This window comes from Ahaetulla prasina, chromosome 12, assembly GCF_028640845.1.
Source record: "Ahaetulla prasina isolate Xishuangbanna chromosome 12, ASM2864084v1, whole genome shotgun sequence".
Taxonomy (NCBI): Eukaryota; Metazoa; Chordata; class Lepidosauria; order Squamata; family Colubridae; genus Ahaetulla; species Ahaetulla prasina.
The window spans coordinates 14,034,865-14,053,609 of NC_080550.1; the positions used below are offsets into that span (position 1 = coordinate 14,034,865).

The 18,745-nt window shown below is 37.6% G+C and overlaps 1 protein-coding gene across 1 annotated transcript; it reads left to right on the plus strand.

The window, feature by feature from the left end:
* Window positions 1-1,121: 1,121 nt before the first annotated feature.
* Window positions 1,122-18,611, plus strand: NAE1 (NEDD8 activating enzyme E1 subunit 1). The gene is made up of 20 exons (XM_058155224.1): window positions 1,122-1,220; window positions 4,147-4,250; window positions 4,334-4,394; window positions 5,564-5,594; window positions 6,558-6,629; window positions 7,179-7,258; window positions 7,976-8,085; window positions 8,686-8,795; window positions 10,170-10,232; window positions 12,626-12,689; window positions 12,923-13,014; window positions 13,119-13,178; window positions 13,292-13,425; window positions 14,424-14,499; window positions 14,827-14,866; window positions 15,309-15,395; window positions 16,884-16,976; window positions 17,291-17,405; window positions 17,487-17,536; window positions 18,335-18,611. Exons 1-20 carry the CDS (start codon window positions 1,156-1,158, stop codon window positions 18,442-18,444), a joined length of 1,617 nt encoding a protein of 538 aa, XP_058011207.1. The 5' UTR covers window positions 1,122-1,155; the 3' UTR covers window positions 18,445-18,611.
* The last annotated feature ends 134 nt before the right edge of the window (window positions 18,612-18,745 follow it).

The window sequence follows — 18,745 nt, forward strand, 5'->3', positions numbered from 1 at the left end:
AAAATATTTAAAAAGGCAGAATATATTTCCCTGGATGAGAAATGGAGAAACATGTTTTAAAGACAAAGCAGCTCCCTGCAACTTCCTGCCACCCCCCACCTTTGTCAATGGGCCATCATCTGCATCATAATATTCCATCTAGCAACTGAAACTCACCATATGGCACCTGGGAAGATTACATCAGCCAGCAAGGCTAGCTAAGACCCCCCCACCCCCTGGGAGTCTGACAGCCAATCAGGGTACTCTTCTTGTGCTCCAGAAAGTTCAAAGCTCAGAAAAAGCATAAAGCCAGGGAGCGCACAGGATCTCAGCCCTTTTCTGTTCAGGATCTCAAGCCATGTGATCCTGACCACCATTAAACTATCTTTCCAAGCAGCCTCCATGTTTCCAGGGTCTTTGTCCCCACTTGGAACTGAACCCAGATGGATATTTCTTCCAACACGTTTTAGATGCCTAAATACTCTGGTTCAGGGGTTTCCAACCTTAGTAACTTTAAGACTTATTTTATTTATTTATTTATTTATTTATTTAATTTATTTTGTCAAACACAACAGTATATATAAGCATAAGCATGAAATAACCATACGAATTGGATACAATCAAAAGGAACATTAGAACAGGAACGGTAGGCATCATTTTCTTAAATCATAACCCCAAACTATTTGAAGTTAATTATGTGCATCTCACTTCAATACTGTACCAGGTGCCTTATCCCATTCCCCTGGAGTGGGGTGGGAATGGGGATTTTGCAGTATCCTTTCCCTGGGGTGGGATGGGAATGGGGATTTTGCAGTATCCTTTCCCTGGGGTGGGGTGGGAATGGAGATTTTACAATACCCTTCCCCCAGGAGTAGGGAGGGAGTGGGGATTTTGCAGTCTCCTTCCCCTGCCACGCCCACCAGGCCACACCACGCCCACCAGGCCACGCCCACAGAATCGGCTGTAAAAAAAATTGGATTTCCGCCACTGCCCTGACCCATCTTTTGCCATTGTAAAGCGCATCTCTCCGCAGAGAGCCCATCCCCGTCGCCTTACGCACCCATAGGGAATCCCAAGCAGCGTGCGGAATTCCGCGCAGGCGCAGAAAAACCGCGTTCTCGGGCGCCCTCTCCGGCGGCGCGTGGAAGCGCGGAGGAGGCCCAGCGGAGCGGAGTCATGGCGTCGGAGCGAACGGCGGCCCGGCTCAGCCTGAAGGAGCAGCGCTACGACCGGCAGCTGAGGCGAGGAAGAGCCGGCGGGGTCGGGGCTGCGAACCACGGGGGAGGAGGGCTTCTCTAAGCCGCGGGTCGGAGGGCGGAGGGTCAGCGTGTCCTTTGGGGCGCCCGGGGTTTGCAGCCTTCCCCGCAGCTGCTTTTGGCCCCCGCTTCTCTCCTGCAAAATCCCTTCGCCTCTTCTTCTTCTTCCTCCTCCTCTTCCTCCTCTTCTTCTCCTCTTTCTCCTCCTCCTCCTCCTCTTCTCCTCCTCCTCTTCTTCCTCCTCTTCTTCTCTTCCTCTTCCTCGTCCTCCACTTCCTCCTCTTCTTCTTTTCCTCTTTCTCCTTCTCTTCCTCTTCGTCTTCCTCCTCCCCTTCTTCTCTTCCTCTTCCTCCTCCTCTTCCTCCTCCCCTTCTTCTCTTCCTCTTCCTCCTCCTCCTCCTCCTCCCTTCTTCTCTTCCTCTTCCTCCTCTCCTCCTCTTCTTCTTCTTCTCCTCTTCTTCCTCCTCCTCCTTTTCCTCCTCTTCCTCCTCCTCTTCCTTTTCTTCCCCTCCTCTTCTTCCTCTTCCTCCTCCTCTTCTTCCTCTTCTTCTTCTTCCTCCTCTTCTCTTCTTCCTCTTCTTCCTCTTCCTCCACTTCCTCTTCTTCTTTCCTCTTCTCCTCCTCCTCTCCTCCTCTTCTCTTCCTCTTCCTCCTCCTCTTCCTCCTCCCTTCTTCTCTTCCTCCTCCTCCTCCTCCTCCTCTTCTCTTCCTCCTCCTCTTCCTCCTCCTTTTCTTCTTCTTCTCTTCTTCCTCCTCCTCCTCCTTTTCCTCCTCTTCCTCCTCCTCTTCCTTTTCTTCCCCTCCTCTTCTTCCTCTTCCTCCTCCTTCTTCCTCTTCTTCTCTTCTTCTTCCTCCTCTTCTCTTCCTCTTCTTCCTCTTCCTCCACTTCCTCTTCTTCTTCTTTCTCCCTCCTCCTCTTCCTCTTCCTCCTCTTCTTCTTCCTCCTCTTCTCCCTCCTCCTCTTCCTCCTCCTCCTCCTCTTCCTCCTCCTCAACTCCTTCAGGAGGCTCCAGGCCAGGGGGGGCTAGAGCTCAGCTGCGGTTCCTCAGGTTCGCAGCTGCCCGGATCCATGGAGTGGATGGAGGATGGCCATTCATTTATCTTGCCTCTCTCTCTTGGTTTCTTATTTCCAGAATCTTTTGTTTATTTATTTCTTTATCTTTCAGTTTCCAGAGATAAGAATTTAGTATGCATCTTTTACATGTGCATATCAGCCTGTGTGTGCGTATTTTAACCGTGCCCACCTGTGCACATGTTACATAGGCACACGTCTTATAAGTATGTGCATGTCTACAGGTGTCTGTCTGGCATATAAAATATCGCTGTATGTTACTTATGTAGTACTTATGTAGTACTTAGTATTACAGTACTTATGTAGTATAATGTAGTTCATTATACTACGTATGTGGGTATATGTAGAGTATTATACATACACACGCACTCAACTGTGTGGTGTATAATAAATAGATTTCCATTTCAGTTATATTTTTGTTTGATTATTTCATTGCAGACACACAATCTATGTGTGTCTTGTCTGTCTATACATCTATCTATAAATATAATATGTGAATAATGCAGTGTGTTGTATACACAAACACACAATGAGTTGAGTTGAGTTTACTTTATTGATTAGCCCTTGGACCATGTCAAAGTGCAGAATTCCAGCCACAAATATCACAAAAGGGCCGTGGTAGCTCAGGCTGTAAGAAGCCTGTTATTAGAACACAACAGCCTGCAATTACTGCAGGTTCAAGCCCGGCCCAAGGTTGACTCAGCCTTCCATCCTTTATAAGGTAGGTAAAATGAGGACCCAGATTGTTAGGGGGGCAATAAGTTGACTTTGTAAATATACAAATAGAATGAGACTATTGCCTTATACACTGTAAGCCGCCCTGAGTCTTCGGAGAAGGGCGGGATATAAATGTAAATTTTAAAAAAAAATTATTACTAAAATCTGATAAAAACAGTTTAAAGTAGAATTGGGAAAAATACAATTTAAAAAGAAATTGGAATAAAATACGATTTAAAATGAAATTGGAATAAAATATGATTTAAAATGAAATTGGAATAAAATACAGTTTAAAATGATAGCTTTGATTAGCCTACAGGCCATATCAAAGCACAAGGTGCAAACACATATCGCCAATAAAATCTTATACAAACAATTTAAAATTAGGGTAAAATACAGTAGATAAGATACAATATAATTTAATACATAAATATATAAAATAGAATAAAATGACATAAAATTATATTTCGGTGTCATCCTTATGATCTACTCCAATCAGTCTCACGTATGCAGATCTCATTTTGTTTAACACAAACACACAATGAAATCCTCATTTCAGGAAACCTATGAGAGGACAGCAATAGATATTTTGAGCAACTGATTATGTCTGTTTTGCTTTTGGTTCATTTGTTTTATGTTTCTGTTTTACTGCCTACATACTGCCTATCAATCCATTTTTTTCTCTTACGTTTTAAAGTCAGAAATATTTTAAATTTTAAAGCAGCCATTGGTAATATATGTCTATGGAGATTCTCAGTCATTCAGGTCATGGTTGCCCCAAAGGTTGTTTTTTTCAAGCGGCAACTGGACTTTCTGGGTTTTTTTGGTTTTTTTTGAAGACGTTTCACTTCTCATGCAAGAAGCTTCCGAGCTGAAGAAGCTTCTTGGATGAGAAGTGAAATATCTTCAGAGAAAAACCAGAAAGTCCTGTTGCCTCTTGAAAAAAAACAACAACACCCTTGGGACATTGGTAATGTATCACTTTCCTATAGCTCAGGGGTCTCCAACCTTGGCAACTTTAAGACTTGTGGACTTAGTCTTAAAGTTGCCAAGGTTGGAGACCTCTGCTATAGCTTTCTCTCTAGTTGTTGGTCTTGAAAGCCATATTTCTTGATGTTGCAGGTTATGGGGTGATCATGGACAAGAGGCTTTAGAATCTGCTCACGTTTGTGTAATAACTGCAACAGCCACCGGAACAGAAATACTTAAAAACCTAGTTCTACCAGGTATAAATGACTTTTAAAAGCTGTAATTGGTCCCCAGTGAAGCTGTAGTTTAATCTGATCACTGGTTTGGTTTGTCCTTTAAGGTATTGGATCTTTTACAATCATAGATGGGAATCCAGTCACTGGGGAAGATGTTGGAAACAGGTAATGCGTTTTCTGCAAATGTTTGGTAATATTCTGGTGAATATTCCTCTTACGGTATAAACCAGGGGTCACCAACTTTTTGGATCTCGGGGACCACTAAATTCATAATTTTAAATCCCGTGGACCACTAATATGAATTTTTTAAAAAGATAAATAGTATTTAGTGCTATATAAAAAAATGCAAATAATTTTTCTGTGGACCACCAAAATTTTCTTGTGGACCACCAGTGGTCCATGGACCACCGGTTAGTGACCACTTGTATAAACAATGGCATCATACTAAAACATAATGATTTGTTTCAGTAAATAAAATGCTTAGGAACATAAAGCTCCATTTTAACGTATGATTAAAAACTACTAATGTTGAACTTTTACCAATTAATTCACTACATTCCAATGAATATTTGTGTAAAATCAACAGTACATTTGTTTTTGTTTTGAGATTAGCCAGTTGTGCCACGATATTTATGGCAAGAATTTCGTTTATTTTTTTAATAATATCCAATGGGATTTTTTTTAGTCCCATTTGCAATGGTAGATGGAAGATTTTTAAAAATCCTCGTTACTGCATGAATTACAGTTAGATTGAGTGCCATTTTTAATATTTCCATATTGTTTAACAGGAGGGAACACTGATAGACTCATAGTCTCTATGTCTCAATGTTTTACGGTTGGTAATAGCATAATTTCAGGTCAATTTTTGGTGGGAAAATGGAACAAAAATATGGAAATACTTTATTGCTGCTATAAATATAGTTTACATAGATAGGTAACCCTTGGTGCTCACTGATTTTGATCATTTCATTATATACTCGTGTTGAACCTTAGTCAATATTCACATGCCATTGTTCAATCTTATTCCTGGTGACCATTTTTATAGCATGGTAAAATCAACTGAGATATTAAGTTGTAAATCTTTCAATAAAAGAGATCTGTGTAGACTAACCCTGAAATGCCCTGATTGGAATTACTGGTTTTATTTATGTGAATTTACAAATTCACGCACAGTACTCAGATGTATTGATTTCAAGCAAATCTTTAAAATGTTGCAAGATTTTAGAGAGAAAAAATGTATTAGAGTTTTCTACGGAGTACACTGTTTACATTGTTTTATTTTAGAAATTGTGATTATGATAAAATTCTAAAGGAATATTTTTTTTCTTTTTTAGCTTCTTCCTGCAAAGAAGCAATATTGGTCAAGTAAGGAAATATTAAATGTGTTTATTTATGTGAGTGATTATGTAATGGATAGGGTCCATTCAATTAACTTTTTTTTCCCTTTCACAATAGACATACACTATTAATCTTATGTGATTAACAAGGCAATTGTATACATATCTATAGAGAAGTAGTCTCCTTATGAGAATTTATTCCTAAATAAATATATGTTGCAGCCTAAATTTATATCCTTGGGTGACCCACTTTCAATACAAATAAGTAGATTTCTTAGGTAGACGCGCATGTAATCCTTTTCAAATGATTAGTTAATTCGCTTTGAAGATCTAACCATGAGTGCTTGCAAACAAAGTGTTATTCTGAACAAAACTTAAAGCAGTTTTTTGTTCCCTTGTGTAAGTTTGTATCAGGGGTGAAATTCAGCAGGTTCTGGCTGGTTCTGGAGAATCGGTAGTGGAAATTTTGAGTAGTTCAGAGAACTGGCAAATACCACCTCTGGGTGCCCCCAAAGTGGGGTGGGAATGGAGTTTTTGCAGTATCCTTCCCCTGCCATGCCCACCAAGCCACACCACTCCCACCAAGCCACGCCCACAGAACCGGTAGTAAAAAAAGTTGGATTTCACCACTGGTTTGTATGCCCTTCTGTATCCATTGCTGGACATTTTCTGGTAGGCCCTAAATCATACACGTCTATGTTTTCATAACGAATCGCCTCAGGATTTCCCCTAACATTTTTCCATTTAATATTTATTAAAGCATCCATATTCATATCTCTCTTGAATGTTGTAATCTGTCTACAATTACATCTACCCCAAAATCCTTATTTTGGAAATTGGAACATGCAGTACAATTTTGTACCTATTTATTGAAAGGTAGGGGTAGGGTTTTTTGGGGGGGATATTTATATTCTCACTTTCAGGATACAATTTTAAATCTGTTTATGGCAGTCACAGCAATGTAACACATCTGTTTATTATTTTTAAACAGAATCGAGCACAATGTGCCACAGAACTGCTGCAAGAGTTGAATAATGACGTCTGTGGAAATTTTGTGGAAGAGGTTTGCATTAAAACATTTTTACACACGTTATACACATGTGGTGACAAGTCACAAAAGTATGTCAGTTATTACTACCATAATATAAGATCTTGCTCTTGTGTAGGCTCGTATCAAAATAGTATTCTTTTTCTCACTTTCAGGCAATAAATCCTTTTTAAGATGCATATGATTTCATACCCTAAGCAACATGAATTTATTCCTGCAACAGTCTTTTTGCAGTGATTACTATGTTGATCCAGATCCATATTAATTCTAATGTGAATTTAATAATAGCCAAGCTAGAATAGTCTTGATTGAGGAGACTTTTATCTGACCAATGTAAGTGAGGTATGCCAACAACTATGATGGACAGAACTGAATTGTCTATTGACGTACCATTCCAAAGGGGAAAATATATATACTAATATTAGATTATTGTACCGATTAAAAATAGGCTTGCAGTTGATGAAGAATTGCACTGAGCTAGAAAAGGAAGTTTTAATTCTGAATCTTTTTATATATATTGCTTTATGCTGCAATACAGATGGGTGTTTTTTATGTTTTCTCAAGAACCCAGATAAACTTCTAGACAACGATCCTTCTTTTTTCTGTCGGTTTAACGTAGTGATTGCAACTCAACTCCCAGAAAGGTAAGCTGGAATGAAATTGATATTATTGTTTTTATATACATGATATTATTGTCTTTATATACATAAAACAAATTTAGTGTTTGTTTTGTAAAAATGGAAATTGTATGTTTTTATTTTCAGGATATAATCTCCATAGCTGGTTATTTTTCTTTATCCTTTGCTTGATACAGCTCTGCCTCAGTTCCAACATGGTTTATTAATTAAGCCACAGTGTCTAAGTTCACATATTTATACTACGTCAAAACCAAACAAATAATATTTGATTTAATGTGATGTGTGGTCTCATTGTCCAGCCATCTCTTGTCATTCCCATGTACCGTTGCTTTAAAATTGTGCGAGTGTGGATCAGACAAGCTTCTTTTTGATCTTCGTGATACACAAAGGTCAAAAATCAAAGCTGTCAGATGTTCTATCAAAAAAGGCTGAATGGGAATTTTGCATGTGTTTGCTTGAACACAAGTGCAGATGTAGCATTCCTTTCAAAGAATTGCTATTTTATATGCAATATAAAATTGTAAATTGTTTTTAAAAATACCACAAGGTTGCAAGCTAAAGGATCTCAGTTACAAGATTATTGTTGCTTGCTCAAGATCTTGAAGTATGAGAGCTATCTATAGGTGCTCTGTGTACGGAATAAATATTTGTGGGTAGATTCTAGGGGCTGTGTATTTTCTGCTTATTGTTCACTGTTCATTTGCCTTATATCTTCTGTTTCAGTACGTTGCTCAGGCTAGCTGATGTCCTCTGGAATTACAACATCCCTCTGTTAATTTGTAGGACTTACGGACTAATAGGCTATATGAGAATTGTTATTAAAGAACATCCTGGTAAGATATTTAATGATTTTTTTAAAAAAAAGTTCCATTGTTAAGGAACATCCAAATAAAATAATTCGTGATTAAAAATTACCCTGTAACCATTTATTAAAATAGTAAGTGGCAAAGTTTCTATGTTTTTCCCCCCTGTATTTTTAATCTCGGATGGCTCATTTTTAGGAATTAACATCTATAATGAAAAGATGTATACCGAAATAGATTATTCTGATAAAAAATAGATTAGGTAATTCTTTAAGTCACCTTTGTAACTTGTAAGGCAGGAAATATAATCAGTTCCAAATTATAGTTTTATCATTTGAAATCTGACTTGAAATACTCCTTAGATTTTACATTGTATGTTATCACCTTTGAATGCATTATAAATAGCCAGGAAAGATCACATCATTTACAAATGTGTGCATAATCATTGAATTGTGTTTATTTAAAATATTTTAAGACCAACTTTTTAAGCAGAAGCCCTTCAAGGGCAGCTTACATAGTAACATCTCTTACAATAATGGGAGCAAAATTGTCAGAAATCCACAAACTTTAGCAATCATGTTACCTTCAGCTATGGCTTTAGAACTGAAATGTTGTTTAATCTTTCAATAGTTATAGAATCTCACCCTGATAACGCCTTGGATGATTTGAGACTGGACAATCCGTTTCCAGAGCTGAGACAACATATTCAGTCTTACGATTTAGAGCATATGGAAAAGAAGGTTGGTACAAGGCTTGGCCAACTCATCAGTATGTGCATACAAGCATTAGAGATGTTCCAAAGGTGTTTCTTTAAGAGGCAACTGAACTTTTTGATTTTTCTCTGAAGACGTTTTGTTTCTCATCCAAGAAACCTCTTTAGTTCTGAGAGCTGAAGAAGCTTCTTGGATGAGAGGTGAAATGCCTTCAAAGAAAAAACCAGAAAGTCCAGTTGCCTCTTGAAAAAGCATATTTGGGACAACCATGACCTGGATCAGTGGTTCCCAACCTTTTCTTGTTTGAGGCACAACCTTTTCTTGTTTGAGGCACCCTTGGAAAGCCTTTCAAAAGTTCCCGGCACCCTTATAAGGAAATAGATATTTAAAATCTCCGTAGCTCAAAAGTTCCCGGCACCCTCAAAAGATCTCACGGCACCCCTTAGTGCCGCGGCACACTGGTTGGGAACCACTGACCTGGATGATTGAGAATCTCCATAGACAAGCATTGGAGATGTTTCTTGAATTTATTCAGGAAACTGCATTATATGCTACCTTTATTACGTATAAAGGGCATTTATGGAGAGTCTCAATCATCCAGGTCATGATTGTCCCAAAGGTGTTTCTTTCCAAATGGCAACTGGACTTTCTGGGGTTTTTTTGCTTGAAAACGTTTTGATTCTCATCCAAGAGGCTTCTTCAGATCAGAACTGAAGAAGCTTCTTGGATGAGAAGCGAAATGTTTTCAAGCAAAAAAACAACAAGAAAATCCAATTGCCTGTCAGAAAAGCACCTTTGGGACATACAAAGGACATTCTTTTCAGAGATGAAAATGGGGCTTGATTTAGATCGGTGGATTCACCTGTTCTATGTCAAATCTGATCTTTGTTATGGTGACTGGCTCACTGAAGTTACGTAGAAATTTGTTCAGTCTGTTCGTTCTAGGAGAAAAACAAATCCAAGCATGCTTTTTGAACAAGCTCCATTATTACAGACTTGCCTTCTCTACGTGCTTTCTGTATAATTTCAAGGTGCAGCAGCCAGCCAATAAGCTTATATAATTCAAAGGTATCTAAATGCTTTGAATTTCTTTAAAGTGCGTGGCTCCATTTGGCTTGTTGAGATTTCTTACATAGGATTGTGAATATCTATTTTTAGCTGTGGGGTTTTCAGCTACATTCTATCGATCTATCGCACAAAGTGAAAAGGGTTATTCCACAATTATTTTGTGGCAACCCTTACTGAAGGCAGTTCTGTTGATTTGGCTATTTTTGTTTCATTCTGAATTGAGTTTGTACCAGCAGCCCTACTTCCCAACAACCCTGCTTTCCAACTTTAGAAGTGCACTATTTTCGTTGGTTTCTTTATTTTGCTATACTTGCTTTAATTTTGCATTTGCAGGAACACAGCCACATTCCATGGATTGTGATTGTATCCCAGTATCTAGAAAAATGGTGTAATGAGGTATGTAGATACCTTGGCGGTAGTAGTCTAACTTACTCATGCTTTCTGGCTGCAGATCCAGGGGGGGAATAATGCCTTCATCCAGAGAGGCGTATGTGCTTTTATATGCTGCAGTCTTGATCATAGGCTGTCTGCATGCTGCTGAAATCACAGGGGTGAATCAGGCAATTATGTGTGAGATTGAATTGTAGCTAGCCATTAAACTGATTGAATGCCATTCAGAGGTATTTTTGGAAGCCCTTAACTTGGGCCGGTTGCGGTTAAGTGAAGCCCCACAGACTTCAATAAATGCTTCTTGTTCCCCAATCTCTTCTTCCCATCTAACTGGCACACAGAAAACTATTTGCAGGCTGTGCATGGCAGCACTGTAGAGAAAGGGAGGTTTCGTTGTGACCCAGGCCCAAGTAGGTAGTAGGAAACTCAGTCCGTGAAAAAACAAACAAACTTTATTCGAACAGCTGAGAATTACTTCATTCCAAGCGTCGTTCAACTCAAAACAAATTCCTCCCAACACAAATTCCTCAGTCCTATCGCAAACTTTGGTCCAATTAGGCAAACTGCCAAAGGCCTTTCTTGGCAAACGTTCAGAAGTCACAAAAATAAATGCAAGACGTAGACGAAGCAGAAGACGAAGCTACCAACGTTGTTTTCTGGCAAAGCCCAAACACTGGTCTGTTTTAAGCCTTATGGGAGGGGCCAATCATCTCTTAGCCCTACTCCTGAGTTGTCCTTTTTGCTTAAACTGATTTTTCCTTTCCATTGCTGACACCATTATCTTTTTGCACATTGTTCTGGAGGTTTTCACAATGTTAGAACAGCTTTTGGAGATACTTTGCTGCAGTGGAATGGAACTGAAAAAAAACACTGCCCAGTTTTTCAGCTGAAGAGGTTGTAGAAAAAATGCTTTAAAAAAAAAAAAAAAAAAAAGTTGGCTGCGCCCACCCAGTCAAATAACCCCATCACCACCAAGCCACGTCCACATCCACAGAACTAGTAGTAACAAATTTTACATTTCACCACTGCCCTATTCTCTGCATCATGTAAGTGTTCATCCATGTGCTTAGGTTGTGTGGGTGGATTGTGCCCATGTGTACATCATGTTTAACTGTATTTATTTATTAAATTTGTAGTCTATCCATCTCACCATCAAGTGACTCTAGGCAGCTTGCAGTATTATCAAAGCAGCATAGACAATGTTAGAAATGTTAAAACATTGAGCCTTAACATCAAAAGATTTAACAATAAATTATGTAAAGGATCCATGGATAAGTGGGTTGGAGGTGGGATCCTAGGTAATCTACCAGCCATCTCCAGAATGGGACACTCCCATTTCAGCCCCAGGCTGAAATTTTTAGACCCTTACAGAAGGCCAAAGGGAGAGCAAGGGGCAAATCACATTTCTAGGAGCATGATCTTCCAAAGATTGCCTAGGTTTTAATGTAAATCCTGTTGCTAAGCTTGTTATTAGTTTTAGCGCTTTGTTTAAACTAGCCACATCGTGTATGAGAGATAATATATCCGTTCATATCTATATTATGTATGAAAGTGGAAACTTTAAAAAACACTGAGTCATGTTTGGCATAGAACGGGCCTTAGCTTATTCCACTGATAATAGATATTTACACTATAATTGATTGAATTCGGCTGTAACTCACTGGAGTAGCCCGGCTTAAACATTTGGACTTAAATATGTACAAGTAACAATTTGAAGTCCTCCACTTTATATATTCATGCTTGAACCCATCTTCCAGCAGGTGCAGCTACCTATGATTTGGTTAGCATTATTACTGTATTTTTCAGAGTATAAGACGCACCTTAGTTTTTGGGAAGGAAAATAAGAAAAAAGCTGATTGGCAGGTGGATTGGCCTCCCAGAATACCCCCAATCAGCTGTTCCCAGAGGTGAATTTTAGCAACAGGTTCCTTGGTTGTGAGCTCTGTGCCTTGCTTTTTTTTGCTTTTTTTTTTTCTGCCTCTGAAACTCCATTTCAGAAAAAACTTTTATATGTCTCTGAAAGCCTCCGAAACAAAGCTTCAGAAAAAAAGCCTCTGAAGCTCCGTTTGGGGCTTTTTTTCTGAAGCTCCATTTCTGATGCTTTTTTCAGCCTCTGAAATCTCCATTTGAGAAGCTGGGTGGGGCTATATTTGGAGTATAAGACGCACCCAGATTTTCACCCTTCTTTTGGGGGGGAAAAGATGCGTCTTATACTCCAAAAAATATGGTAGATGTAAAATGAGAATTCTGACTTGTTTCCTAATAGAGTAGAATTTTAAGACTCATTTGTTCTTAGGAAAAAAATGAGCCAGATACACTTATAGTTTGATGTTGAACTAACTGTTATTTGCCTTAATACACAGTTTAATAAAATTCAAACCTGTGATGTTTCTGTTTAGAATAATGGTCAGATACCTAAGAACTACAGAGAAAAGGAGGCCTTCCGGGAGATGATTAAACAAGGTGAGAATTTTTGGTAAATCTCTGTCTGTCTATTGTAGCATTGTTTTGGTGGGCCTTATTTAAAGACACATGTCAATAAGTCTATATCCGTGGCATGCAGTATATATCAGAAGCTCATTAGCTAAAGAATTCCCATATATTAATATGAATTCCAAAAGATAAAGGATGTCTGTTTTATCACCTATTTGCTAATTAATAAAATCTTAATTAGCCAGCTCTTCATTTCTTTCTAGGAATTTTAAAGAATGAAAATGGAATCCTGGAAGATGAGGAAAACTTTGAAGAAGCCATTAAAAATGTAAACACCGCTGTAATTGCTACAAAGGTAAAGGAAGGTTGCCAGAATTGTAAATTGCATCGTGACTGCATTCCCAATGGAAAAAATAATAATAATGTGGAAATAAATGTTTTCTTGAATTTGGCTTTTAGGTACCAGGTTGTATTGAAGACATTTTCAGTGATGATCATTGTATCAATCTCTCACAGCAGGTAGTAAATACAAAATCACTTGAATATTATAATCCAATATTCTGACTCTCTGAATAAAAGAACTTGATCAATCAATTTTGGTTTCGACTTGTTTGGTTCTTCTTTGTTCTTAGACTCCATCTTTTTGGATTCTGGCTCGAGCCGTAAAAGAATTTGTGAGCAAAGAAGGTCAAGGAAATTTACCCGTCAGGGGTACAATTCCAGATATGATTGCAGATTCGAGCAAATTTATCAGCTTGCAAAATATGTAAGTATTTTTCCACAGTTGTTTAGTTTTATATTTGTACTGAGTCCCCCTTCAAAACCAATGTTTTCTGCAAAGATTTTCATTGTGACTTTATAAGCTCCCTATTTTGGGGTGGCTGCGGCTTTAACTTTGGTATAAGGGTGCTCTCAAACTGATGGCAAAGTTTTGCAGTTGCTAGCTGTAAAAATATCACAGACTGCTTTTAATTCGTAGTAAAAATAATAAGTCATAATCACAATGGGAAAAGCTTCCTGCTCCTCTTCGTGTAGGTGTAAAAAATGCATTTAGGCAGAGGCAATATATATAGAAGTGATAATTTGTAGTTTGTTGGTTCCAGATTTCAGAGTATTCAGCAAAGGATCAGGACCATACCATAAGTTGTTCAAGCCTATACATGAGAATCCAGTCAGCTAAAGTTTAGTACTAAAGATAAGAGTCAACATAACTCAAGAGGGATTGGACTTAGTTTGTGGCAACGTAATGACTCTAAGCTGATGACATGTTTAACTCTGCCCCTCAAGCTCTACCTCCTCTTCTCCTACAGTAGCGTTCCACTCCTACAGGAAAAAGAAGTCAAAGATATGGTGTTTTTAATTCCTCTACATAACTGCCATGACTCTTAGAGATTTGGTGGTCCTTCCAGAACATCAAGGAAAAACATACTGCAGATTTGATGTGACTAAAAAGAAACGAATTTCCTCAGTTCCTTTTTTGTAACTCCATTTTACTCATTTGGGGAAAGGACAAGACATATTTTATCCGGTTCCAATTTCTTGTTCAAAGAATTAATATTCTTGGTCAGAGAATTCCAACTTAAATGTAAAATATTGAAAATTCTTACTGCTTTGCATACTCCAGTATAAATAACCCTTCATAAAGCCAATACAGTTGGTTTTGCATTCATTTCTTTCTACTAAATAAAGTATGGTTATTCTGAAGCCTGTTGATTTTGGGATTAGATTTGCTGAAGTTCATTTTTAGAACTTTATTTTTTTAAGATACCGTGATAAAGCCAAGAAAGATGCCGAAGCTGTGTCTAATTATGCTGCAAAGCTGTTGCAGTCAGTTGGCAAAGTGAGTAGTAGAAAATGCACTTTTCATTCTCTTAAAGACACTCTTAAAAAGTGAAGTAAAATGTATTTATTTATGTATGTTTTTTAAATTTATAGAACTGCCCACCGCACAAAAAAAATGAGAGGGGGATTGGTGAGGGAGCCTGAAATATTTCTTGTCATGATTGATTCCCTAAACATGGAATTGTAGAAGATAGATAAAACATTGTAATTGTGTATGTGCCCCCAGCTAAGGACCTATGATTAAATCAAATTCTATAACAGGAATCTAGAAGGCAATTGTTAGGCATTCTAATTTCATTAAAACAAATTTGCATTTTGTTCACAGGCACCAGAATCCATTTCTCAAAAAGAATTAAAATTGCTTTGTAAGTATTTTGTTTTACTTACGTCAAGTTAATAAGACTAAATTGTAAGGAATACTGTTTAGTTGCTTCCATTTGACTGCTCCTACTAATGGAATAGGCTAAACAAGGAATCAGTCATTGTTTAATAATGTACCCAAACTGAATTTCCTAAAATGCTCTTTTTCTTAATTAGCCTTAATGGTGCAGGAAGAACATTGAAAAAAGGACTTTGCTAATATATAACTGTATGCTGTACAACTAGAAGTCATAGTTGGGAACTTTATAGAAAATTTGAAATCTTGTACTTCAAATTCCATGGCAAATTTTTAAATACTGTTTTGAAATATAATTGCAAGAATGACATAACTATCTCTTGCAGGTTGTAACAGTTTTTATATTTAAAATACCTATTCTCTCCTGCCCTGTTCCCATTTTCCCACTCTCCTTGGTATTCTGTGTTTAGGCAGTAACTCAGCATTTCTTCGCATAGTACGATGTAGATGTCTTTCTGAAGAATATGGACTGAATACTTCAAACAAAGATGAGATCAGTAAGGTTATTTATTTGTGTCCTTTTGCAGTGTTTTCATGCACAGATAAATCTGTTTGATATAGAAGAGGCGTGGCCTTTTTCTGCCTTCTTCATTTTTGCTATAATGTAGAGACAAGATTTTAGTTGCAAGAAAGATCTGAGATCTTTAAAAAAAAACACCTTTGAATTTGTATATGTTGTGAATGCACTGTTATATTGATGAATCCACATGTGTAGCTTGTTTTAATTTTTCAGTAAATGCTCTTACTGTGCCTGTATAACATTTGAATCAGTCACTAGGTAAATAAATGAATAGTATTTTATTAACTGAGCTGGCTGGTAGGTATTGGCAAAATTTATAGCTGAACTAGCAAAGAACATAAAAAAAATTACAGATTATGGTGGTGTTTTATTCTCATCAATCCTGTTCAACATATGGACAGGTGAATATCAAAAGATTGTGGGAATGGTGACTCAAAATATCCGGAGCGTTTAAGTTATCTATTATGTATTACAGGAATGTTGCTTCTTAATGCAATTAGTTGGAACTGTTTTTCAAGTCACTGTGATGGTTTTGCCCTTTTTCCTTATATGTTTGGCACAGCTGGCCAGATCTTTTTATAAAGTTCCTTTGTGAGAGACATCTAAACTCTATATTAGAATCTACCATATTTTTTGGACTACAAGACGCTCCGAAGTATAAGATGCACCTAGCTTTTGGGAAGGAAAACAAAAAAAAAATATTCGGCTCTGCCTCCCAGCAATTTGCCTCCTTGCAGCAAACAACGTGGTCAGCTTCAGCACAGCCTGATTTAACGCAAGCAGCTGATTGGCGGTTGGATCTGCCTCCCGGAATACCTCTTATCAGCTGCTCCAAGCTGCAGGGATCACTGCTGCCACCTATCCCTACCACCTGGAACGGGCCGAAAATGGGGTGCACGGAGGCAGTGATAGGTGACAGCAACGATGGGCTGATCCCTGCCGTCTGGAACAGCTGATAGGCGGTATTCTGGGAGGCAGCTCCAACCGTCAATCAGCTGTTCGTGCTAAAGCAGGCTGTGCTGAAGCTGACCAGGCTGTTTGCTATTTGCTGCAAGGAGGTAAATTGCTGGAAGGCAGATGCTGAAGGGTGGGAGTGGTAGGTGGGCAGGGCTTCGGCAACATTCGCTGTATAAGATGCACAGACATTTCCACCCACTTTTTTTGTGTGTGGGGGGGGAGGGAAGTGTGTCTTATACTCCGAAAAGTACAGTAGTTTATTTATTTGCTTCCTTTTCAACACTTAAAGCACCTCATGTATTTAATTCCCAAGTGGTTTGTCTTACGTATGTGATAGAGAAGCTCTTTAGCATATAGTTAAGTCTCCTGTCGTGTAGGCTGACTATATGTTCTTACCTATAAATCTGCTACGTGAGAAATTGAGGAATAGAAAACATATTTAGTTAAGTTAATCTCAAGCCTTTAACCATTTTCTCTTGCAATTTACATTTTGTTTTGTGACTTGAAGCTTCCCATATGGATAATCCAGATAGTGAAATGGTGCTGTACCTCATGTTACGAGCTGTGGACAGATTTTTTAAACACAATGGTAGATACCCTGGTAAGGTTGTTTTCAATTTATCATATGCTTTCTGAGACAAAAATGAATACTTTCTGTAATACTGTAATTTCTGTAACTCTGTTCAAATTTATAAATGCGTCACAGATTGAAGTTTTAATATTTACTGTATATGTCATAAGTGAGTATGTTTGACAATTCTGATGTACTTTAAAGGCTTAGTAAAAGATGTTACTTTTCTGCTTAGTGTATTTTTCTATGGGATAGAGTATTCTCTTCTCTAACAAAATTATATTTCATGTACTTGCAATAAAATGTTAGTTTTGTCTATAATAATAATAATATCTTCTTTTCAGGGGTTTATAACTATCAAGTGGAGGATGACATTGGAAAACTGAAATCTTGCCTTAATAGTTTTCTTCAGGAATATGGATTGCCTGTAACAGTCAAAGATGATTATGTCCATGAATTGTAAGTGTTAACTTGCAAAAATACTATCCAAGATCTTATTATGATGCATTATAATATGGCAACTTTATTTTCCTCTTGTAGTTGTCGATACGGAGCTGCCGAGCCACACACCATAGCAGCATTTCTAGGAGGTAAAAATTTTGCTTTTTTCATCTGTCCACAAGCCAACTGACATGCAAAACAATTTAGTATGTCTTACTTTGATACTACTTTGTATTCTCATGTCCACTGTACTAATGTCTTTATGTTGATTAGCGGTAGTAACTATTCATTATACTGATATAATTCCATTTGCTCTGCTAAAAATGTCTCAGATTTAAAATTGTTTCAAAGTTTATACATGTACAATAATACTAGTTTGTACTCTATAGTTGTTCGTATATTTTGATATATACACTGAGATATTAAACAAATAAGCTCTAAACTTCAGCCAGTATTCTTTTGTGACAGATCTTAGAGCATGTAAAACTCCCCAGATTAAATTTCCCTGTTTGAATTTTAATTGGGAGGATCAGCTAAGATGAATTTGGAATCACAAATTGCTAACAAAAATAATGAAGACCCTACCATAATTTCTTAGAGAAGAAAGTTGGTAATCAAATTTTCCAATACCTATTACTCCACTTCTCTTGTTGATGATAGGTTGTATAAGAGATCTCAACTGAAAAGTTCAGATTATGGACAAATTTGTGCCAGGAAAAATTCTTGCCAGGATTTTTTAACAGTCTGCCAGAGATTTAACATGGAAAAAGTGCAATTGGCCATTGAGCTGAGTCAAATCATGAGAGTATTCATGCTTTATTTCTACTCATTGATGTGAGGTAGCATCTGATTAAAAAAAAAGTAGAACTAGAAAATATGCATTTGGATTGGAATCCATTGGCTTCTGTTACATATTTTTAATTTGTCATTCCTTGGCTCTTTTACAGGAGCTGCTGCTCAGGAAGTTGTGAAAATCGTTACCAGGCAATTTGTAATATTTAATAACACCTACATTTACAATGGGATGTCTCAGACCTCAGCAACGTTCAAACTATAAACCAACCCAACTATGTTGTTGGAATCTCTAACTGCTTTTGATTTGCATTCTGTTCCATTAAAAAGAATTGCTGAAAAGAATGTATAATGCCAGTTCCTTTCTTTGTATTATTTTTGTCTTTCTAATTTCTTTCAAATTGTAATAAAGAATGTATCTTGACACTGGAACGTGTCTTCTGGCTTCTTCAAAATATGGCCAGATTACCTACACTGATTTCCCATATTTTATATATTTATATATTTGTGAGGAGAGGTGGTTGGAAGTAATTTTGTTCTTCACAAAAAACATTGGCTGGTTTACA

What these genes read in the sequence shown, in the direction of transcription:
- NAE1 (XM_058155224.1), top strand. Translation starts at nt 1,156, where the DNA reads ATGGCGTCGGAGCGAACGGCGGCCCGGCTCAGCCTGAAGGAGCAGCGC. An exon ending in CGCTACGACCGGCAGCTGAG is followed by an intron (nt 1,221 to 4,146) that starts GCGAGGAAGAGC and finishes TTGATGTTGCAG; the next exon opens with GTTATGGGGTGATCATGGAC. An exon ending in TTCAAACAAAGATGAGATCA is followed by an intron (nt 15,396 to 16,883) that starts GTAAGGTTATTT and finishes TGTGACTTGAAG; the next exon opens with CTTCCCATATGGATAATCCA.